This window comes from Protopterus annectens, chromosome 6.part0 (assembly GCF_019279795.1).
Source record: "Protopterus annectens isolate FY-2018-M chromosome 6.part0, PAN1.0, whole genome shotgun sequence".
NCBI classification, from domain to species: domain Eukaryota; kingdom Metazoa; phylum Chordata; order Ceratodontiformes; family Protopteridae; genus Protopterus; species Protopterus annectens.
The window spans coordinates 405,520,361-405,545,540 of NC_056737.1; the positions used below are offsets into that span (position 1 = coordinate 405,520,361).

At 40.9% G+C, this 25,180-nt stretch overlaps 1 protein-coding gene across 8 annotated transcripts in view; it reads left to right on the forward strand.

Moving 5' to 3' along the window:
- The window catches only part of LOC122804340 (serine/threonine-protein kinase PAK 6-like), a 1,141,536-nt gene that overhangs the window by 749,652 nt on the left and 366,704 nt on the right, over positions 1–25,180 (forward strand). For all 8 annotated transcript variants that reach the window (XM_044074151.1, XM_044074147.1, XM_044074152.1 and 5 more), the window contains one exon: positions 8,386–8,612. In XM_044074151.1, coding sequence (XP_043930086.1) covers positions 8,409–8,612 — 204 coding nt within the window. In that variant the 5' untranslated portion in view covers positions 8,386–8,408. The remainder of the gene's footprint in view (positions 1–8,385; positions 8,613–25,180) is intronic.

A 25,180-nucleotide genomic window follows, 5' to 3' on the forward strand; every position in this document is an offset into this window, starting at 1 on the left:
ATTGTGCTAGCAGAAATCTTACTGCTGTACCCAAAGAGAATCTCAGGTGCTAGAACCCAGAACTGTATTTATAGGTGTTATACATGATAATGCAACCTGTTTAGAGGACAGAGGAAATTGGTCCAAATGAAGTCCATTCACCTATTCAATGATCTTGATTACCCACCTATCTATTTAGCTTCCTTCCTTCTGTCTTTTATATCCCTTAATCCAGTTAAAAGATATGGAAAATGAAGCAGTCTTAATGCTATGGGCCAGAGTGGTTAGTTTAAACTTGAAACAGTATTGCAGATTGTAGGTGTCTAAGGAAACTGTTTAGATTAGCGAGTGTTAGACAGTGGTAAACAATGTAACAAGATTTTATTTATTTATTTATTTTGTTTTACATTTGTTAACCGGGGGTGTCTAACTGAGCCGAAAAGGCCCTTTTTCAGCAGAGGCCCGGGGAGAAAAGCTCCACAAAGAAAAATTACAGACGCATTTAGTTATTTAGACATAATCAGTATACACACAAATTACAAGAGACATGTTTTTACAGTGGTATGCGGCACAAACAGTTACAGTGGAGAGAACAATCAAAAAAATATTAATTTTAAAAATAAAGGTAAGTAATAGATTTGTGGTGTACAGCTGAACTTTGGAATGTAGGTAGAATACATACATAGTACACAGGTACAGTACATACATTGTAGATTAGCCAGTGTTTGTGAGTAAGACTGAAAAACTATTATCAATTGCTCTAGATTTAGTATGTATATATTATCCGCTTTCACTAGCCTGGGGAGCAATCATGGCACTGCCAACTTTGCTTGAGATGTTGCCTGATGAGGTCTTTAAAGGAGACTTTGGATGATGTGTTTTGAATGCTAGTAGGGACAGAGTTCCATTTTTAGCCACCAAACTACTATATAGTGCATCTCCAAAGCTATTGTAGCTGTTGGTGACTTCTGGTAGTAGTTTGCTTGATGATCTAAGAGGCCTTTTGGCTGAGTGATGTTGTACTAGGTTTTTGAGGCAGGACACTTATTGGGGAGGTAATAGATAGAATGACAGAGGCAGAGCTGATTGTAGGTTAGGAGGTTGGGCAGTTCAAGCCAGTGGAGCTGTCTCAAAGCAGTACAGTGATGAGTTCTATATGAGCAATTTGCAGCAAAGCGGGCAATTCTGTTATAGCAAGCTTCCATTTTGCTTAGTTCAGTTTTGTTGAGATTAGTCAGAATGGGAGATGCATATATTAGGGTGGATAGAAGTTGGGAGCGAGCAATGGCTGATCTTGTGTTGTTGGTAAGAAATGGCTTGATACGGTAGAGTGACCCCAGTTTGGCATGTACTTTTTTAATAGTTAAGTTCTGATGACTATCAAATTTTAGGTGGGAGTCTATGGTTATTCCCAATAGCTTAGCCTGTGCCACTGGAGCAATTGGAGTAGCATTTGTGGAATAGATAGTGAATTGCCTGTTAGTGTTTTTGTTAGAACTGGTTATAATCATAAGCTGAGTTTTCTTTGGATTGAGGATAAGTTGGGCTTTGGTAAGGTAGTTTTCAATGTCAGAGAATGCTAGTTGAGTTGTTTGTAGGAGGGTGGGAATGTTTTGTGCAGCACAGATTAAGGTAGTGTCATCTGCATACTGAATTATAGATGCATGCTGTGTGGAGGTGTGGAGGTCATTTGTGAAGACTGTGAATAGTAGTGGTCCTAAGATAGAACCCTGCGGAACTCCTATAGTTATGGGCAGCTGAGGCGAGAGAGAATTTTCCCATTTCACAGCTTGGTACCTGTCAGTTAAGTAGCTTTGGAACCAGGTAAGAGTGGAATTAGATAGATGATATTGGTTTAGTTTGTTTAGCAGGATTTGGTGTGAGAACTGTGTCAAATGCTTTGGACATATCCAAAAAAAGAGTTGACACTTGCAGGCCGTCATTTTTGAGACGGTTTACTGTGTCTGTGAAGCAGAGGAGAGCTGTAGTGGTACTATGGGCAGGTCTGAAACCATGCTGAGTAGGTGACAGGATGTTGCTGTCTAGGAGATAGTTTAGCATCTGGGTATGAATGCATTTTTCTAGGATTTTGGCCAGGGGGGAGAGTAAAGCAATGGGTCTGTAGTTATTAAGTTCAGTGGAGGTCCCGCCTTTATGTATGGGTGTAACATAGGATATTTTCTAGAGTTTGGGCACATAGTTTTCAACAATTGATCTGTTTATGAGAGTGGAGACTGGGATAGCAATAGCATCTGCTGTAAGTTTCAAGAAATAGCTGGGGAGTAGGTCGGCTGCTGTTGATGAGGTTTTTAGTTTGGAGAGCATGCTTTTGATTGAAATGGTGGAAACTGTTTTGAGGGTAAAGCTTGTATTAGTGTTATTTGTGTTGGGGGGATAGTGAGGAAGGAACTGTCCTGTGATACTAAGGATAGAATTGAGTTCACAAAGTGGGAGTTGAATTGTGTTTCGATGGGAACTTTAGTGTCAGGGGTGGTTGGTTTGGGGGTAGCCTTTTGGGTGGATTTTAGTAGCTGGTTTACATTTTTCCAAAATTTTGCGGGTTGTGTTGGTATTTAGTTTGTAATGTTGTGTAGCAGGACTTTTTGTCCAGCCTAATGCATTTATTTGCACGGTTGCACAGTTCTTGGTACTTAGTTAGGCTTTGTGTTTCTTTGTTTTTTTGATAGTAACGCCAGGCAGTGTCTCTGGACTTGAGGATTTGTTTGGTTTCTTTACTGAGCCAGAGGTTTGTAGAGGTTCTAACCTTGATTTTGCGCAATGGAGCGACAGTGTCTAGGTGTTGTAGAAATATTTTGTTGAAATATGCTATAGCCTGATCAAGTTGCAGGGTTTTTAGGGGGGTCCAGTCACAGTTACACAGTAAAGTGTTGAGGACCTCAGGAGAGAATTTTTTTGTTTCTAGTGGATATATAGTTAGTGGTTTTGCATATGCTTGTTCTACTACGTATAAAGTATATTATGTTGTGGTCACTTAAGGTGTCTGGGAGACTGCCTGTGTGAGGGTACAATGTGGGGTTGTTAGTTAGGACCCAGTCAAGGATGGATTCCCTTTTAGATTTTTTATCACATCTAGTTGGAATTTGGACTAGCTGCTGGTAGCCATGGAGATTTATTAGATTACTTGGTGGTTCTGATATACAGGTGAACCAATCTAGGTTGAAGTCCCCCAGAATAAGGGTTTTTTGTGAGTATGTGGAAGAACACCAGGATAAGAAGTCTTCAAGGCTAGCAGGTGTATCACCAGGTGGAATATAGATCACAATTGTGGTGATGACCTTTTTAGGGTGAAGTTGAAGTTGTGAGATAAGTATGTCCCAATTATTGGGGGAGGGGTAGGTGTTTGGTAATTGATGGACAGTTAAGTTGGACTTGTAGAGTAAGGCAGTTTCACCCCATTTGGTGGTGGCTGAGTAATTATTTTATTTTATTTATTTAACATTTGTTTACCTGGAAAGTCCAACTGGGACAGAGCCCATTTTCAGCAGAGGCCTGGGGGAGAAATGCTCTAGGCACATGTCTTTGAAATGTGGGAATATACCAGAGCACTCGGATGAAACCCATGTGAGCACAGGGAGGACATGCAGAATCCACATAGGAGGCACTCCAGCCAAGAATCAAACTGGAGAATCTCTTGCTGTGAGGTGACAACACTAATCGCTGCACCACTGTCAATAATATATATTCCCTTTTGCAAATTGTTGTCATCACCATGTACCTTAGCCCTCTACTGAATAATTTCCATTAGCAACAGAATTTAATTTAGTTTAATTTTGTTAACTGATTTATTCATACTAGATGTTCCAGATATTGCATGAAAAGGGAAAAAAATCAGTATTCAGTGGGACCACAAAATAAAGAACATTAAATAACAGGAGAACGTAAACCCATTTTTACTCAATTTACTTTACTAGGCTCTCAACCTGTTTACGTTGGATTAGAACTGTTAACTTATTAGAAAAAAAAGACTATTTCACCAGAAAAAAAAAAAAAAAAAAACTGGCATCAGCGACAGATAACTTCCTGGAATGCATTCATAGTAACATTTTTGTCTAATCCAGTGATAAAGAGCCCTGGTGCAACCGGAGCCCAGCTGTAGTACCTGTCATTAACCAGAGCATCATAAGGTTGTAAAGTTCTCATTGGTTATTCCAATGTGTTGAGAATTCCCATTATTTGGAAATATTCCCATGTCCATCTTGGCCCAGATTTTATGCATTATCCTGTTTCCAGCAGTGTCCTGCAGCCAACCATCTACACATTTTGGTAACTAGGAACACAGAAGAGTTAATAGCTTATCCTAAATATCTAAACCACTGTCTGACTTATTAGGTTTGATCTGTAGTCATCTTCCCAAGCTACTATCCAATCACTTAATCATACTCTGTGAGTAAGACCCGAGGTCTGATTTTGTTGCTTGCAGTACATTGACGTTTCACTGTTACTTTATTGTTATATTTAATTACCAGAATAGCCAAATACGCAACGCATTAACATGTCCTTATTTCTTTATTCATATTTTTAGTTATCAGAATAGCTAGAAGTAAATAAAGATTTCTACTTTTTTAATGAGTTTGTCTTCGTTTTCTATTTTTAGAATTCATAATTCAAAAAACGGTAATTCTATACCTAATTTTGTGACCAAGGTTAATATTTTAGGTGATGACATGCCCAGGGTAAGGATAGTGAAGACTGTAATTTTTTTTTTGAATTACAAACTTAGCTGTTTTCAGAAACAGCAGTGTACTTTTGACTAGATACTGCCTTATTAAACTAGCTTAGGGGAATTCATAAAGGTTACCACTAAGTGTACACTTCTCAGGGATTGTTTTCTACATATGTTTTGCTCTGTAATTATTTTATATGTTTTGTGTTACATAATTGTATTGTTTTGATATCTGTCTTTGTATACTGTATTGCCATGCACATTAACTATTTCTATTCACCTTTTGGCCTGTGTAGTGTTTGAAAAGATTCTTCATACCACTGCACACACAGAGTGAACAAATATATAAATAAGTAAATATTAATGGTTGTGAGGCATGAGTCACAGCAAACAACTTCATACCATTTGGTTTTATTTAAAACAGAAATAACAGCTTCAGAAATGCCTTTCTGAATATTGAGTTAAGGTCCTGTTACATTATTAAGTGTTTTTATAAACAACATTTCCAAGTGTTTGATTATTAACCATATTTTTAAATTCCTGCAAGCCTATCAGAATGCTTGCTTAACTGTAACATTTAAGCTGCTGGATTCATTTCATGTGCTTGTTACTGTGATTTTAATTGATTTTGGTTTGATTTGCTTGGGAAGTAAAGAAGAATAAATAAAGAGAGAGAACTAGAGGGTCAAGTTCAGCCAGTTGAAATACAGGAAGTGATTATTGATTGTTTTTCTAGTCATATGTTGATATTGTTCAGCATTGCCTTTCCTTCCCTTGCAAACATGAACTGTTCTGAGACTTTCAGTTTTTCCTGATTTCTAATTTTACTAATTTTTGCTAACCTGTAAATGATCTTCCTAATGTTGAATTTAGCGGGTTACTCATATCTATAAATAAAACTGGATAGGCTTTGAGCAAGTATTCTGTCCTCACACAAATCCCAGGTTTAATTCACAATAAACTGTCCACTAAATAAGTGGACTATTTTAATAGCATTCTTACTAACATTCTTGATTTAGTAGCCCCCATAAGAACAATTAGAGCCAAACTACACTATGCTCCATGGCTTAGTAAGTCCACTAGAGCTCTATTAAAATGTAGAGATAAAGCATGGAAAACCTGGAAGAAAGACAACACTAGTCTATCCAAACAAAACTATCAACACCGTAGGAATCAGGTCAAAAAACAAACAAGGCTTGATAAACAGAACTACTATCTAAGTATCCAAAACAAACACTCCAACAACCCTCAAAAGTTCTGGCATGCAATTAATTCCTTACTAAAACCTGGTAAAATCACACACCAGCTCTCACCTCAACCTTCACAAAAGCAGATAGTGATATAGCCTCCCAATTCAATCATTACTTTACTGAATCCATAAAATCACTATCTACTCAACTATCCAAAAATAGCTACTCACCCATGCCAACAGCTCCTAACAACAAATCTCCCTTTACATTCTCATATGTCCCAGCCTCTACAATAAAATAAAAAAAACTCTTAAAACTTAAATCCACTACTTTTGCAGCAGATGGTATACCAGCAAAGTTAGTAAAAATGGTGGTCGACTCCATATCCTACCCAGTCTCAATCCTTATCAGCCGCTCCATACAGGAATCCTATATACCTGAATTGTGGAAAATCTCCTACATTATCCCCCTTCATAAGGGTGGAAATTCCTATGATTTCTCAAATTACTGCCCCTTTGCCATTCTGTCTCCTTTATCAAAGATACTTGACAAATGCATACACTCTCAGGTCATGCATTTCCTAAATTCAAACAATCTTGTCTCCTCTACACAACATGGCTTCCGCCCACACCACAGTACAACCACCGCCCTTCTCTCTTTCACAAACTTGGTTAATCAGCATAGAAATGACAGCAGATTTGTATCTGCTATATTCCTGGACCTCTCTAAAGCATTTGACATGGTATCTCACTCCATGCTAATAGATACTCTAACCTCTTTAGCCTTTGCCCCTGACACTATTTCTTGGTTTAAAAACTATCTATCAGACCGACAACAAGCTGTCCAGTGGAAAGGAGTCTTATCACCTTTACTCTCAACCACCATTGGTGTACCTCAATGTTCCATATTGGGTCCACTGCTCTTTTCTGTCTTCACCAATAATCTGCATACCTCTACCCTGCAGGCCTCACTCATACAGTATGCAGATGATTCCACCCTAATCTGCTCAGCCCCATCTCTTACCACCCCACAGCACCTCGCCCAAGAATCTTTTGCCTCAGTAGAAAGGTGGATCACAAATATTCAACTTATCTTAAATCCCAACAAAACTAAATTGCTTCTATTTACCCCAAACAATTCAAAAACCTCTCCACTCTCCTTCTCTATCTCCTCCAATAATGGAACTGTCATTTCACCCTCTCTACACACCAAGCTCCTTGGCGTCAAAATAGATAACAACCTCCACTTTGACAACCATATCTCTCAAACTATAAACAAGGTGCACAAAAAAATGGGTTCCCTATACAGACATAAAAACTTTCTATCAGATCAGGCTAAGGTCACTCTAGCTCAAACTCACCTTCTTTCCACACTAATGTATGCAGCACCACTTCTGACTTATGTTAGAAAATCTGACCTAGACAAACTTGAGTCTTATTATAACAAAATCGTCAAGTTTGCTAAAAAATCCCCCCTTTAGAACCCATTATTGTATACCTCTTAGGCAACTTCAGTGGCTTGAACTCCCACAGTTATTAACCTATCACCAACTTGGCATAGCATATAACAACCTAAAACATTCTGACAAAACTCCAGCTCTAAGGCAATTACTAACTATACACCAAATCGTCCACTCCGCTCTGCCAACAAATCACTCCTCTCTATCTCCTCAGCCAACAACACAGCAGGTAAAGCTCTATTTTCACACAGTATAGCAAAAAGTTGGAATAATCTCCCTCCCTCTGTGACTTCTGCATCAAATACCACACAATTCAAAAACTCTTGGCTTTGTCCAGGTGTTACATAATCCTAAGTTGTGTTACCTCCATCCTTTCTCTTTTCTCTCCTATTTCAGGCCCTCATCAAGCATGGTTGTTACAAATGGTATCCCTTGACAAACAATAACTTTGTTGTGATCTCTGTCCGTATTTTTTACAACAAACAGAATGTACATATGTAAATATTGCTGATAAGAATTATTTTACTGTTTCTTTTTTTACAAAATACTACTAGTATAACAATGTTTTTCATTATGTATAATGTCATTATTTGTTTGTCTTAATTAAGTGGAGCTTTTCTCCCCGGGCCTCCTCTGTAAATGGACCTCGTCCAGTCAGACCATCCCGGTTAACAAATGTAAAATAAAAATAAAAATAAATAAATCTTCTAACATTTGCCTATTTTTCAGCTCTGCTACTCATTTGTCCCTTTGATCATGAACCATCTCAGCCTCTGTTAGCATGCTTGTCATCATTTTATTCAATATCAGACTGAAAGGTGCTATTTATTTTCAAGCTCTTTATTTGAGATGTCTCATTTATATTATTTGCTTCTTACTGTCTCCAAGCAACTCAACCATCCCCTGTCTAAGCAAATTGCAAAAAGGATACCTACCATTCAGGAATTTTCACCATTCCTCAACTGGTTTGTTACGTAGAAGTACTTGTATCAGTGTATTGAAATTTCATCAATTGTACTCTAAACAGGAAAAAATAAATAAAAATAAATAATTGTCTTGGTTTGTTCTGTTAGGTTAGCAACTAAGAATTTTCAACATGTTCCGTAAGAAGAAAAAGAAACGAATACAGATTTCAGCGCCGGTGAATTTTGAACACCGTGTCCACACATCATATGATGCAAAAGAAGGAAAGTTTGTGGGCCTTCCTCCCCAGTGGCAGAGTATCATTGAGGCTCTCAAGCGCCCGAGACCACTTGTCGACCCTTCCAGGATTACCCAGGTGGATTTGCAGCCTATGAAGGTGAGAGCTCATCCCGTGTCTTCTATGTGGCATGCCCTGTTCTGTAATGATAAATGCAGACAATAAGCTGTTACAAACAACCTGGTAATGAATAAAAATGAGGCATGATATGGTCTGCCTAATCAAAGATGCAGTATGTAATATGAGTATGTTCATAATACTGTCTGACCTTTATAAAAACAATATAATCCATACTTATTGTATGAGATTATGTGCTGAGTGTGTGTGTGTGTGTGTGTGTGTGTGTGTGTGTGTGTGTGTGTGTGTGTGTGTGTGTGTCTCTCTCTCTCTCTCTGTCTGGACGTGAGTTCATGTGGCTCGTATGTATAACATTTCTCCTCTCCACGTTTATTCTCTCACATAACACTTACTTATTTTTAAAAATAGCCTCATTTTAATTTATTTCAGTGCCTTTAAATGATATACTTTCTTTTCAATTTTGGGCTATTCAGGCTGCAGCAGTAATCAGCATAATGTTATCTCTTCTTCATTAAGGACTCTAGTGTGGAGTTGGCATATTTTTTTTTCTTGCTTGCCATACACCTGCTGATTGCTAAGCCCACCTTACCTTTTCATAATTGCACCCATTCATTCATTCATTCATTCATTCTCTTGACATGGCTGAGAAGTGATCATAGGGAGGGAAAGCTGTATCCCAGACAACCCTTTATGGCCATAACTCCCCAGCAGCTGATATGCACACTTCTTTCTCCATTCCTGCAGGCCGGATTCCTCCCTCTCCTCATGATGGGGTAGTTGATTTGACCGCTCTCTACCACTCTCACTCACTACATCCTTTAGCACCTGGGTCAATAGTCCGTTTCTGGTCACTTTGTTTGTATTCTGATTGTGAGTGAGGTGTTTCTTTATTACCTTCATTTTGAGTCTGTTACTGCAAACATCTACATGCACGGAGCCTGTGGCTAGCAGTCATGCAGTGATATACTTGTGAGGGCCGTAGTGCTCAGCTGTGCACTGATTTGAGAGGCTTTTCCATTCCTGCCACCTGCTGTTACTGGAGCATAGTACATCTACTTATATAGCCTTCCTGGAAAAAACAAAATATCAATATCAATCTACAGCTCTTAAGTGGCTGCCCTTCACTAGCCTTTCTGACAACATCTTGTGTTTAGTTGCGAATTTCAGAAATAGTGAAATACTTTGAATGCTAGTCTTTAGACACAGAGTGAACCATATTTATTTTAAATGTTAAGCTCTTGGTCATATGAACAGAATATTTTAATTTCTAAGTAGCTGAAAGTTATTTTATTGCCACAGCAAGGAGAACACTAAGAAGCTAGAACTTTATTACTATGGCATTCTTGTCGAGAAACTAGTCAGCAGGTATTCTCATTAAGAACAGAAGCTGCTTGTTTGGCCTTCCCTGAGGGCAACAGCAACAAAACAATGCTCATTTTCTTGTAGTATGGAAGGAATCTGTATTTTTATTTTCATTTTTCTTTGTCTGAGTGGATGGCTTGTTGCTGACGGACATATTCTGCCCAAATCTAGTCTGAAGACATGTACAAAGACCAAAGTGTTATCCATTTGTACATAGGAAATAGGATAATAAATATAGATAGGTAAAGTTTTCAATGCTAAGATTTACTAATGGAAATGTCTACAGACATAAATGAACCATTATACAAAAAAGACAATACCAGGTATGATTACAACAAGCTATACTTTGAGCACATTCTTTTACCCAATACATTAGTATCCTTCAAGTTTAGCTACATAGAAATGAAAGCTTTGTATTGTGTAGAAATAGACCAGGTAACACTTAGGTTCATAGGTTAGTACTAAGCTAACTGCCCTTGCGAGCCATTTTAAGCCTAGCCAATTATCCCTTGTGAGACTCAAACTCTACACCTTGTGTTTGTAAGGCAAACACCTTAACCATTAGGCCACCCTCCCATCCCTGTTTAAATGTGTGTGTTTTTAAGCAGTTAGGTAACTAAACAGTAGCCTCTGCAATGCCGCTCATGCCCATCTGTGCAGGCAATGGACTGGAGTGATCACAGTGTTCTCTTCTTAGCTTGGGTACATAAGACTCGATGTTCGTAAAGGAGGAAGTAGGTCCCTCTCCAGCTGAGTCTTTGCTCCTTCCCCAGCTAATGAGGTGCTAACTGTGAACAAGGATAGAGCTCATAGGTAGTTGCTAGACATGCAGTCCAGGAGACCATTAAGGAGCCTAGCCCAGATTCCTAACTGCTCCAAAGCACTGTCTGACAAAGTCACTTGCTCAACGGCACTCAACAGGCAAAAGAATGTACCTGTCCCCTTGGAACAGGAAAAAGCTCATTAACAAGTCAGAGCTTTAGTCCTGTACACTAAATGCCAGACTTGGGTGTTTTTTTTTTTTTTTTTTGCGTCTCTCGTGCACCATCAGGGTGAATGCCTAAATGTGCAATCCTCTTGCACTGGCAGGGAATCAGTCCTGTGTCAACTGTTTGGAAGGCAGCTGTGCTCACCACTAGAAATACTTACGAATGCAGAAACCCTCATTTTAATATGACAATGATGAGCACATCAAATCAAGAGGAAAATGGGAAATAAAATAGTAAAACGTGAATAAGAAGCAGCATGCAAAAGGCAAGGATACCAACAAACCATGGCAGGATGATGCAGCACATTTATTTTCTGGTACAAAAATCGTTTGGAACAAGTTTTAGATAATTTGCTGAAGTACTGAGTACAGACACCTCTCCGAGTTCAGGGTAGAGGCTGCCAATTTGTGGGTTTAGTTTGCAAAGCTCTGACAGACACAGGTAACTGCCTCAGCCTGAAATAATAGTCTGCACTGTAGTAAGTGGTTCTTTTATGATCTAGCTTACTCACTAATAAGTTCTGAAAACAAAAATAGTTGAAATGATTTCTCATTACTGGCTTTGTAATCATCTCATTTTATTTATAGTGTGTCTTAAAGATGTAAAAAAGGTTCAGCAGTGACTGGAAGTATCTTGTATCTGGGTTCAAAACTGCCTTTTACAAAGTGAAGTAATGAAGCTTCTACGTTTTGTCCATGTATTGAGGTGTTACATTGCAATGGCTGATGTTGGTAACCAGCTAGGTGATCCTCCTCCATGTCCTCATATTCCATGTAAAAACAGCAGAGTTTACCTTGTTGCCTCAGTGTCATCCGCACAGAAAGCAGATTGCAATGCACTGTGGCATTTTAAATGCAGGAGGCAGACTCACATCCTACTTCTAGTTCAATATCTTCCTAGTGCATCACCAAAGCAAAATTGATACAAGCAGGTATCAAAGGAACAGGCACAGCTTTTTACTCATTGTCAGTTTTCATGAATGTGATAATTGTTTCATAGGTTCATAGGTAAGTACTAGGCTATCTGCCCGAAGGCATTTATAAGCCTAGCCAGAATGTGTTGGCTTTCGCCGTCCCCTTAGATTAGTTCCCTGTGCCTCTGTCCAGCTGACCCATTGAAGTGATCCCTGGGGTAAACTTTCTGTTTCCCATCCACTCGTCAAGGTTTCTCTTGAAGAGGGTTAGCGAGGAGCTCTGCCTAATGTAGATTGTAATCTTGTTCCAGGGCATGGGAAGTCTCTGGGACAGGAATCTATCCCTCCAGCATGTCCTATTTATTGTTGTGGTGAGGTTTAGATCCCTGGAGCATGTGGCTCGAGGGGATATGGTTTTCTTTAGGTGGAACATGTCCATCAATTCTGGGTTGGACATGGCATTGTATGTCAGGCAGAGATCACCTCTGAGTAGGCAGTATGCAACCGAGCACAACTGGAGTTTCTTCAGTTGATCTGTATAGGGCATCTGCTTGAGGCCAGTGATCCTCTTGGTGAGGTACTTCTGTGGTCTTTCCAGTTGTTGCAGATGTCTTGTAAGGTACATCCCAAATGGGGGCATTGTACTCTATGATGGGTCTGATGTGTGATGCGTAGAGGGGCCCAATGACCTCTTTCGATCTGGATGCAAACCCTTTTGTGATTAGATGGGCCACATAGAAGGATTTTCTAACCACTTTGGCAATGTGATTATCAAAGGAGAGGTTACTATCTACTTGGGTCCCCAGATCCCTTATTATGTCTTCTGTATTTAGGGGGCTACCACCTATGTGGTAGTTTGTGGATACTTTGTTTTTTCCAAAGGGGATGACTATGCACTTTTTGGCATTTAGCTTGAGGCCATGGTTTTGACACAAGGTATCTGTCTCAGTGAGACCCTTTTGGAGGATGTCTGTAACAGCTGGAGAGTTAATTATAGCCCCTAGTTTGCAGTCGTCTTTGAACTTGGTCAGCCATAGTCCTTCTGTGCTTGCCTGTAACTCTGAGAAGTATATGCCGAACAGGAGGGGTCCTAGAACTGAGCCCTGGGGAATGCCACTTGTAACCGGTTTTGAATCAGACCTAGCTCCTGCAACTCTTACCATGTGGGTTCTGTCTGTGAGCAAGTTGGCAACCCATCTTGTGACGTAAGGGTTTATGTTCAGGCTGGTGAGCTTGTCTATAATACCTGAGTGGGGAATGGTGTTGAAGGCCTTTGCGAGGTCTAGGTAGGCTGTGTGGACCACCTTTCCCTTGTCTATAGCCTTGGTAACTGTCTCAAAGAAGTCCACCAGGTTTAGGAGGCATGATCTGCTCTTAACAAAGCCGAACTGGGTAGGGTCCAGTGTTTGAAGGTTCTCAATGTCTCTGTTAATGAGATACATGATGATGTGCTCCATAGCTTTGCAGATCAAGCTAGTCAGGCTTATAGGGTGATAATTCCCGGGGTCTGTTGTGGCTCCACCTTTGTGGAGCGGAATAACCATTGCTGTGCGCCACTCTGTGGACATGTAGTCTGTGGAGAGGCTGAGTTTAAACAGTGTGTTTAGGTGAGGGGTTAGTTCATCTTTGAGCTTGTGTAGGAAGCAGCCTGGGACACCATCCAGTCCCATTGATGCTGTGTTTTTGGCTTTGGAGAGGGCTGTTTTAACCTGAGTGTCTGTGATTTCAGGGGTACTACATTCTTCTGGTATAGTTATGGGCCCTTTTAGGGGTGAGAGGGGGGTGAAGTTTGCACTGAACCTGTCTGCCAGGATGTTGGCTATACCGGTCGGTTCAGTGTATTTTGTGCCATTCTGCAGTAACTCCAAGCAGATCTGAGAATTGCCACTTAGATTCTTGACATAGCTAAAGAATGCCTTGTGGTTATCTTTGGAGTCCATGGCAATTTTTCTTTCGTAGCTAACCTTGGATGATTTTATGAGGGAACATAGTTTCTTGCTGATACTGATCAGGGATGTCTTCCCTTCTTGGGATTTTACTCTTTTCTGTACTAGTTTCGTCCTTCTATTGTATAGCTTGTTTATGGCAGGGTTTCACCAGACTGGTTTCCTTTTCTTGGAGGAGTGAGTCTTGGTGTTGTTTGAGATAGCACTTGTAGGTGCCCATAGAGTGCATTAGTAAAGGATTTTTCAGCTTGGAGAGCATTATCATTTAGCATGGGGGCTTTGAAACTTATACCTCAGTCTTAAGTAATGTGAAGTTTGCTTTTGAAAAATATTTCACTGTGGTTTCTTTGACTGGGGGTGGTGGCAGAATGTGGCTATTCAGAGTGATTAGTTTATGGTCAGATCTAACCAGCGAGGAGTTGACCACCGGTCGCCCATGTTGGTGATGACCAGGTCCAATATGTTGTCACCTCTGGTGGGGGTTTTGACCAGTTGATCCAGGGCGTTTGAATTTATAAATTCTAGGAAATGTTGGGCAAGGGAGTTTGTACTTGAGTAGTTCTCCCAGTTAATGTTTGGGTAATTGAAATCACCCAATATCAGGGTGTTTGGTAGGACCTTTATGTTTCCCAGTGTTTCCAGGAATGCGGAATGGGGGTCCTGGGACATGGTGGGTGATCTGTAGCAAGTTATAATTTGAATAGCAGTTTTGCCCATTGTTAGTTGCACGTGGATGATCTCTGAAGCATCGTGCTGTGCCACTAACCTGGAGGTGTGGGTATTCTTGATGAATATGGATACTCCCCCACCTTTTGTATGTCGGTCCAGGTTTTGTGGCCGAAATGTATGGTATGAGTTGTAGCCTGGTAGTGCTGGGGTGCTCAATGGAGCCTTAAACCAGGTTTCTGTTACTCCACATATATCGATTTCCTCCATACTGAGGAGTGCCTCGAGTGCATGCATTTTGAGGTTTAGACTTCTGGCATTGAGTAGCATTACCCTCAGTTTTTTGTTACTTGTGCTATTTACGGTGGTGGGTTTGTCTTTTGAGCCATGCCTAAAAAAGGCACTATGGGGTTGGCAAGTGCCTTGGCTAGTATTTGAAAGCCTAAGGGTGAGAGGTGCAAGCTGTCTCTAGCGAAGCAGCGTGGCTTGTCAAGCATGTCATCCCAGGCTGACAAACACTGGATCCCCTTCGAATGACACCAGAAGCTTAGCCAATTGTTGAAATTAATAATTTTTTCTCTATACCGTGGTATCATTCTTGGTGAGGGCAAGATGCTACCCAGGGTCAGAGTCATACCTGCCTGGGCTATGCGATCAGAGAGCTCTTCTATGTCTCTTTTCATGGGGAGGTAGGATCAGGTCATTCACATCAACATGGACAATATTTGTACTTGTTCTAGAGTGACCTGAGTGCTTGTGTTATGTGGCAGATCCTGGCACCTGACAGGCAGCTAACAGTAACCTTCTCCTTGTTCAGCCGAGTGAGTGGGATGTCAGTGTGCCTGACTATAGAGTATCCTATTACTAGTGTGTTGGGTATGTTATTTTGCCTTAAGGGCTGTGATTGTGTGGCACACTGGTTTTGTGAAGTATGTATTTCATGGTTGGTGTTGGGGGGTGGGGGTGGCTTGGATGTCTGCTCTGGAGGTCTCTGTTGCTTTTGCAGATTTTTATTTAGAGCCTTTGAGTATGTTTTTGTGTATTTATGTTTGTTTTTTTACCTGTGCTGGTTTCATAGGTCTATGTGAGACTGGTGGTGTGATGTAAGTAATTCCCTTCTCCTCTTGACTGCCTGGTCCAGTCTTGGGTTGAGAGAGCTTAGCCTTCAGTCTGGCTGTATAATTGCATCTCTCGTATGTATTAGTGTTTGGTAGAAGGAGGAGAGGGTTGTCTGTGTACATGAGGCAATTGTAACATTGCCTCAAAATGCCCAGATTCACCTGTTGGACCGAAAAGTACACCTGAAACTGTCCTTTGGACATGCCTGGATTGGTACAATGAACTGTTTTACTGATTGGCTGGTAAGGTCAAATAGAGAGTCTTGTCCTCCTCTACAGTATAGGGGGGTCTAGTGCTAAAGTTTATTAGTGTTTGCTATGAGTTTAGAGCAAGTGCTGGAATGAGAAGTGAATGGTTTGAGTGCTTAAGTTGAAAGTTTGTCTAGTTCCAAGGGAAAAATTGAAGAGTACACTTTGTGGAGCCGGGAATAGTTATACTCTAGCTAACCAGCAAAAAATGCGCAAATGTGGGTTCTATAGCAGGGAAATGAAAAGAGATAGAAATTAGCCCAAAATCGCCAATAAACTACTAATTTCTAGGCTGAAACCACTCCTCCAGGGACAGATAGACTGCTCAAAGCTCCTTCTCACACAGTGAACAGAGAAACTTCCTTCTATCCAAGTAAGTTATGGGCAAACACTGAAACTTGTAACACAGCCCTGAATTCAGCACTAAACTGAAAGCTGGACTATACTAGCTTAGAAAGGTGGGAAAACAAGTATATATTTTTTTTTTGTTTGTTTTTTTTTCAGAAAATAAAGCAGATACAATCAAAAAACACTTTAAATGCACAGAAATGGCTATCACACTTGAATATGTAGCCTACAACAGTTAAACAGATAATTTAAACACAAAAACAACTTTGTTAAAGTGCAGGCAGTAAAATAAGTGCAATATGTAAAACAAGCATTTTAAATCACAGAAACTCTAGAAAATCGGTGTTTTAGGCAGAATTAGCTAAAGGCAGCAAGGAAATGCAGAAAAAATATACTTAATCCCTCCAAAGTCTCTCTTTTGTCTCTCTGCTGTTGTAGAACTCTGCAGGGCACCAGGCAGGAGCTTGCCGAGCTGTATACAAGGTCAAAAACCTTGCAAATGCGGGAGTTATAGCAGGGAAATGAAAGAGATAGAAATTAGCCCAAAATGGCCAATAAACTACTAATTTCTGGGCTGAAACCACTCCTCCAGGGACAGATAGGCTGCTCAAAGCTCCCTCTCTCACAGTGAACAGAGAAACTTCCTTCTATCCAAGTAAGGTATGGGCAAACACAGCAACTTGTAACACAGCCCTGAATTCTGCACTAACCTGAAAACTGGACTATACTAGCTTAGAAAGGTGGGAAAACAAGTATATATTTTTTTGTCTCAGGTTTACTTTTAAAAGACATTTTATGGAAGGAACAAAGATGCTTAGGAAGAAGGCATATCATGACATGATGATGGTGTGACTATTATGTAAAGAAATGTCAGAGAAGGGGATAAGAAGCATTGGCTGGATCTATGATAAGGGGATGTGGGTAATGCACATGATAACAAGGGGTTTTGGCAATGGGAAATAGGCATAACTTAGGTCAGTGCATGGAAAGTTACAGTGTTGTTGGCAATAATATAGGATGAAATTAAATAAGAGATAGTGCATATTTATTTATTTATTTGTTTATTTTCCTTTTGATAACTGGGTGGGTGAACTGGTCTATTGAACCTTTTTAGTTATGATCCAGGTACCTCAAGAAGTACAAAAGTGTGAAAAAACACCAAGACGAATAGTGAAAGAATACACAGGTAAATATGTGTAGTCCTAACTATATAAAATTAGTTATTTGAATAATACTTTGGTAAATTCTGTATAGATAAGTATAGATATTTGCAATGCATAACAGGAAATGCTCTGGATTAAATTCACATTGTTCTTACTATTTAATGAACGGGTAAGTGAGTTGGTTGATTGGCTCTTTTTAGTCGCTATCCAGACTAAATGGTGCAGAGCTTAATACTTTAAGAGGTAATATTGATACACCAAAGAAGAAATATTGCTTTATGCAAGTACAGTAAGATAGAATTCACTTTAGTGGAATTTACAGTCATTTTAATGTTTTCTGTAATATAGTAGCATCTTAAACAATTAAGAATATGATGTGATAGTCTTGAAAGGAAGTAATGGAGACAGGGGTGGTGCTAGAGTGAGAAAAGGAGATAATATCTTTGTTTCTATAAACATGAGAGATGATACAAGGAAATATCAGGAAGACGTAAACTAAGAGTGTGTTCTATTAGATAATGTAAGGAAGAGTGATGCCTTTTGAAATCCTGAGGCCATTAACTGCGATTCTTGGAAGAGCAGAACTGCAAGCATGAGTGATGAAGGCTATACCGTAGCTCCCCCTACTTTTACATACGCAAGTCATGCAGTTAGTATATGTAAATGACAGCGGTATGATAGCAGTATGGCCAATGCTGGGTGTTCAAAGCTACAACTCCCTCCTGCAAATATTCTTAAGTGGTATTAACAATGAGTTTCAAAAATGCCTGTATGTCTAATCTGGGAGTTTCAGGACCTGCAGTTTTAAGTCTATCACTTATGATATAGTGCCAAAGAAGACCTAACTATAACTTGATGCACATGCATACATACATACATACAGATATGTATGTACAGACATACAGATATGTGCGTACACACATATACATACACACATACAGATATGTACATGTATACATACATACATAAATACAGATATGTGCATACATATATGCATACAAATATTTCAGCCATGGGCAATGCCTGATGTTCATCGTGCATACAGCTGCAGTAATCACAGATGGGTTTTCAGCCGTCAGGCGGTCCCTCGGTCGGCCGATTTCCAAAGTCTCGGTTCCGGCGTCGGTTGTCGTCGCTTACTCTTCTGACATCAGGAAGGCCAGAGTATATAAGACACAGCCGACGCCATGTTCTTCAGTCTTTTTTGCCGCGCGGTGCCCGAAGCAGAAGCAGTTCGCAAGTGCCGGTCAGCCAGCTCCTGAATTACGAAAATATTTGGAACCGAAGTCTTCATTAAAGCTAAGTACCCCGTTGGGGAAACTTTTCTTGCCTCAGACCAATGTCAGAAAAAGTTAATAATTGTATTTCTTGTGGGAAGCAAATACCGCATAAGGATTTCCATTCCCTTTGCATACCTTGTTTGGGCCCAGACCACGACGTCTCGGGCTGTCGCTTTTGCGCTACTTTCAATAAACGCACTATCAAGCGTCGGGCGGAGTTCGCCCAACACTATTTTGGTAAAGCTTTTGACTATAAAATGTCGTCGGACACTCTGACTACCGTTTTATCCAAAAAACGCAAGGAAAAGGACCGACACGCGAGGCCCGCGGTCTCCGCTGACACCACGCCGAAACAGGCTCCACGTGGTCCGGTTCTCAGCGAGACGCCTTTGCAGTCCCTGACTACCGACGACACTCCTTTGGCGGTGTCTTCTGTACCCGAGACCGCTGGGTCCTCGGCCCTTTCCCAGACTACAACGAAGCCCGGCTTATGTCGAGCCTACTAATGTGGACAGGTCCACCTCCACCCATGGTGTATTTAGGCCTTCATCTTCTTTTCTATTAAGGCCTTTACTAAATCCAAAGCAGCCAGGCATCAAACTAGGCCTGCTGCTCAAGGCCCATCTCCTGGACACATGCCTAAGAAACACATGCTTAAAATGGCTGAGGATCTAATTACTCTTATCAGAGGTTCTGAGCCCCTCCTGACAAGAGACCCAGAGTGGAGGAAGAATCCCCTCTTCTGATCAGGGATCCATTTTATCAGAACATTCTGATGCAGAGGTACACTCATACTCCCCTTTTGAGGATTCGGATGCAGAACAGTCCATTCCTTCTGTATCCCCCCCTGAGGATTTTTCTTTTGGGGAAACCTTGCACACCTTGAGGGAACATTTCCATTGGGAAGGCCAAGACTTTTCAGATTCCAAGAAAAGACTTAGGGAATTTCTTTGGTTACCTCAGCACAGACCTCTGGCTATTCCCCCTGTTTTGGAGGTACTGGATGATGTCTATTCGGAGGCTTGTCTTAACCCTGATTCTCTGCCTCCTGCACCAGTAAAGCCTGATAGATATTACAGAGTACGCAGTTCTCACCAATTTCTCTACAAAGGCCATAATGCTGACCCTGAAACCATTTCACAAGGCCCTAAGGGATTGAAGGCCTCCACTGCCAAGAATCCACTTCCTGCAGAAAGGGAATCTAGATCTTTAGAAAGGTGGGGTAAGAAGGTATATACCTCGGCCACCCTAGCCATGAGGGCCTTAAACTGTCAGTTTCATATGATTAAATATCAACAGTTTCTGTTATCACAATTAAAAAACAAAATGTCTCAACCTGAGCAACCAGATTTAAAAGAGTTACAGGATATGTTGCATAGTGCAGAGCAAGTGGGTAAACACACCTTACAATGTGGTTATGATGCCCTAGAGGCCTCCAGTAGAGCGGCTGCTACAGGATCAGTCATTCGCAGACATGCCTGGCTTAGGGAACAAAATTTGCCTGATCATGTGAAAGCTAAACTTCTTGATGCTCCTTTACAAAAGGATGTACTTTTTGGTACTAATGCTGAGGATATACTACGAAAAATGGAAGAAAAAGCCAAATCTATGCAAACTGTCAAAGCTTTCTTACAGATTCAGCCACCACGTTTTATCAGGAATTGGCCTTCAAAAAACTGGTCCTTTCCAGCCACTGACAAGCCCCAAAGAGGTAGATACAGACGCACAAGGGGCAGAGGACACTCACAGGGATCATATAGAGGCAGACAATGGCAATCTCCGGCACCAACAGGTGGTGAAGACAGTGTACAACAATACAGGAAGAAACAATGACTCCCTCATTTCCATGCCAAGCAAGTCTCAGCTGGCAGCACCTTTGGGAGGGAAACTAGCATTATTTGCAAGCAATTGGCATATTGTCACAACAGACAAATGGATACTGGACATTATAAACAGAGGCTACAAATTTCAATTTCACACTCTTCCAAAAATGAGAGGCATGCCAAACCTGCCACAAAATCAAAGGGCAGAGGCACAACTGCAAATTTCAAAGCTCCTAAACATGAGAGCTATACAAAAGGTACCTACGCACCAACAAGGTCAAGGTTTTTATTCAAGACTCTTTCTGGTACCAAGAAAAGGAACTGACTGGAGACCCATTCTGGACTTATCCATCCTAAACACATTTCTGCTCGTACCAAAATTCAAGATGCTCACATTACAGCAACTTCTTCCCATGCTGGGCAAGGAGTTTTGGCTGGTAACATTGGACCTCAAGGAGGCATACCTGCATGTACCAATCAGACAAAGCTGCAGAAGATACCTCAGATTTCTTGCAGGTTCAATCCACTATCAATTCTCTGCATTGCCCTTTGGCTTATCTACTGCGCCCAGAGTATTCACAAAGTGCCTGGCATCAGTGATTGCCTTTTGCAGACTTCAAGGGATACAAATTTACCCTTATCTGGATGACTGCCTGATCCAAGCGGACAGCAAACACATACTACTGGAACATCTGGCATATGTGACACGGTTACTGCTTTCTCTGGGATACACCATCAACAAGGAGAAATCAAGGCTAACACCATCTCAGAAAATAACCTTCCTGGGTGCCAGCTTGGACACAAACACCCAGATGGCATATCTTACACCAGAAAAACAAGGGCAATTATCTCAGTACTTCAAAACACTAGCAAAAAGTACCAGGCTTACTGCAAGGAAAATCCTGCAGGCTCTGGGATTCATGGCATCTTGCATTCTGCTAATCCCATGTGCAAAGTTGCATATGAGGAAACTTCAATGGTACCTAAAAAATCTATGGTCTCAGCACAGTCACAGTTTGGAAGCAATTATACCAATAATTCCATGTTTACAAAAGGAATTTCTATGGTGGGCCCAAGCATGTCAAGTAAACACAGGCCTTCCATTCTGCAAGCCTCAAGCAAAACAAGTCATAACCACAGACGCCTCAGATTACGCCTGGGGACGCACATGAAGGACAGGTGCATTCAGGGCAGATGGTCCCACAAGGAAAAGCACCTTCACATCAATCAAAAAGAAATGCTAGCAGTAATAAAGGCAATTACAGCTTTCAAGGTCTTCCTGCTTCCAGGTCAATTACTGATAAGAACAGACAACATCACAGTTATGTGGTACATAAACAAACAAGGAGGAACACATTCATACCCCTTGTGCAGACTAGCCATGACTCTTTGGAACTTGGCTCTGGAAATACAGATTGAACTTCAAGCACAGTACTTGCCAGGACTGGAAAACACACTGGCAGACACTCTGAGCAGGAATATGACAGATCCACACGAATGGAAGTTACATCCAAAGGTGTTTACGGAAATAATCGAAGCATGGGGGAGGCCAGACATAGATCTTTTTGCCTCCCACAGGAACCATCAATTGAAAAAGTTTTGTTCAAGGACCTTCCATCCAAAGGCCTGGAAAGTGGACGCCCTTTCTTTCAGTTGGACAGCATGGACAGTTTATGCATTTCCACCTCTGCCTCTTCTGTCCAAGGTGCTTTTGAAAGCAAGAACAGACAAACCGAGGATGATACTGATTGCTCCAGATTGGCCAAGGCAACACTGGTATCCACTCCTGAGGAGCCTAACGCATACTCCTCCCTGGTCCCTGCCTCTAATACCCCTTCTGCTGACTCAGAACAGCTACAAAACCCTTCACAGTCAGCTGAAAACACTTAACCTCGCTGCATGGAAAATTCCTTAACACCACAACAGACCCTACTCCCCAAGGAGGTGCAGGATGTCATTTTGGAGGCGAGAAGACCATCTACTAGAAAAGCTTACTCCGCAAAATGGAAGTGGTTTTGCTGTTGGAATGAGAAAAAAGGACAGGACCCTAGAAAATTGAACTTGCCTCAGGTTTTACAGTACCTAGCTGAACTGCTGAACAGTGGACTTTCATTTTCTTCCATTAAAATACATGCCTCAGCCATTTCTGCAGAAGTCAACACGGATCCTCCCTTATTCTCTCACCCACTCTTACGACAGTTCCTCAGAGGGGCTAAGAATATAAGACCTCCAAGGAAGCAACCAATACCAGCCTGGGACCTTAATTACATACTAGAAAAATTAACATTGCCTCCTTTTGAACCTGCTGCCTCAACAGATCTGCAATATTTGTCCTGGAAAACAGCTTTCCTTCTGGCCATCACTTCAGCTTGTAGGGTTTCTGAACTACAGGCCCTCATGGCGGTGCAGCCCTTCCTCATCTTCCATCAGGATAGGGTTTCCCTTCGTACTAACCCATCTTTTATGCCAAAAGTGGTATCCAGGGTAGCCTTAAACCAAGCCATACACCTACCTACTTTTATCCCAACCCACAAAACAAAGCGGAAAGGCTGCTTCACTCTTTAGACATCCATAGGCAGCTACGTTACTACTTGGACAGAACAAAGTCCTTCAGGAAATCAGAACAACTTTTTGTGTCCTATGCAGTAGGGGCTCAAGGGAAACCAGTTACCAAACAGACCATTTCCAAGTGGATTGGCCACTGCATACGTTTTTGTTACTCCTATCATGGAAAATCTGTCCCTACTGGTATCAGATCTCACTCCACCAGGGCCACAGCCACCTCTACAGCCTTCCTCAGAGGTGTGCCTACTAAGGATATTTTGGAGGCAGCCACTTGGAGTTCTGTACATACCTTCACAAAACACTACCACCTGCCCTTATATTCCAGAACAAGAGCAGGCTTTGCCACGGCTGTTTTGCAGGGCATTCTGGCTCAACCCAGTTCCTCATAGTACCTACCACCCTATGCATAGCTTTGGGACTCTACCCATCTGTGATTACTGCAGCTGTATGCACGATGAACATAGTACAGTTTTGTACCTACCATAAATGTAGATGTTCGAGTGCTAATACAGCTGCAGTACAGGTTTCCCTCCCTCCTTTCCCACTTGGTAAGGGCATGGGGCCTATCAACCTCTTCATACTTCCTGACTGGGTTATCCTGCTATGTTTTATTTGCTTGCTTACACTGATTTTGCATTACTTTGCATTGCTTGCATATGTGGATAAGCCTTATTTATGTATTGCCTTCCTTTTGGGGGCACCTGACATCTGGGGCAAGAAAGACTGAAGAACATGGCGTTGGCTGTGTCTTATATACTCTGGCCTTCCTGACGTCAGAAGAGTAAACGATGACAACCGACGCCGGACCGAGACTTTGGAATTCGGCCGACCGAGGGACCGCCTGAAGGCTGAAAACCCATCTGTGATTACTGCAGCTGTATTAGCACTCGAACATCTACATTTATGGTAGGTACAAAACTGTACTTTTAGTCTGCTAGTTTACCAAAACACTCATTCCCATAATGTGTCCAAGTTGTTCTTAAAAATGTTTAAACTATTGCTTGCTTTAATATAATTTGGTAGTCAATTTAAGGCATCAGCTACTGTCTTAGAGAATCAATTAGTACAACTGTCATTACTATCTAATGTCTGATGTGTTGTTGTTTTCTACTACTTTTTGATAAGCTCAAGCAGTCCTGGATATAGTTGTCTCTAAATACCCTTGATACCTGAAAAAGGTCTCCTCTTAAGTATCTGTATGAGACAATCTCCAGGATCAGATATTTTAATCTTTTATAATAACTTAAACTTTCACATCCATTGATGTCCTTGGTATATTTCCACTGTACTCTTTCCAATGTACTCATGTTAGTTTTCTTAAAAAGGTTTCCATATTATTGCTCTATACTCTAGTTTGGGTGTTATGTAACCTACATACAATGATTTCATTATTTTTGATTTTGTAGACTTTATATGTTTTTGTGTAGCTATAGTTTTATAACTTTGGTTGATATGATCAGAAAAACTCAAAGCTGGATCTGTCCATATATCCACATCCTTAATAAACTTAAATTAATTGACAGTTTCAATCACTGTCTGCTGTATTAAATATTTATCTTTCAATCTATGTTTCCCAAATTGCATGTGCTTAGTTTTTCATGTATTTATTAGCTTATTATTGTTCTATGCTCATTTGCTTAGTTTAGTCAAGTTCTTTTTCAGACAGGCCCTATCTGTAACAGATGTAATCAATTTCTCTGTTTCAAGTTATCTGCTATAGATTGTAGATTGGTTCAGATAAAAAAGATAAATAAGTAAGATACAACCTAAACAAGTATGAGCCAGGACAAAGTATTGTGGAACACCCTGACTGTTAGCTAGAATGTTACCTGTACAATTGCTTTATGATACTTGCTAAGTTCTAATTTTAACTATTTCTAAGTCATTCACCTATCCATCTTATTGAGAGTACCTTAGTACATAGTTGATGTCCTTCTATTTTACTGTCGCAGTATTCTTAGCATAAGGGATTCCCTCCTTGGGCGGCCTGACTTCGGCCAGTATACCAAAGAACTTTACTACCTAAGGTACACCATACGTTGCACATATGCTCTTCGGGTATGTAAGGCATAAAAGCGACATCTGGATGTACCATCATCAGAACTTCTCTGCCACCAGTCCGAGTGCCATTTTTGATCGTCGGTCTGCTTGCTTGAGATGTTTGCTG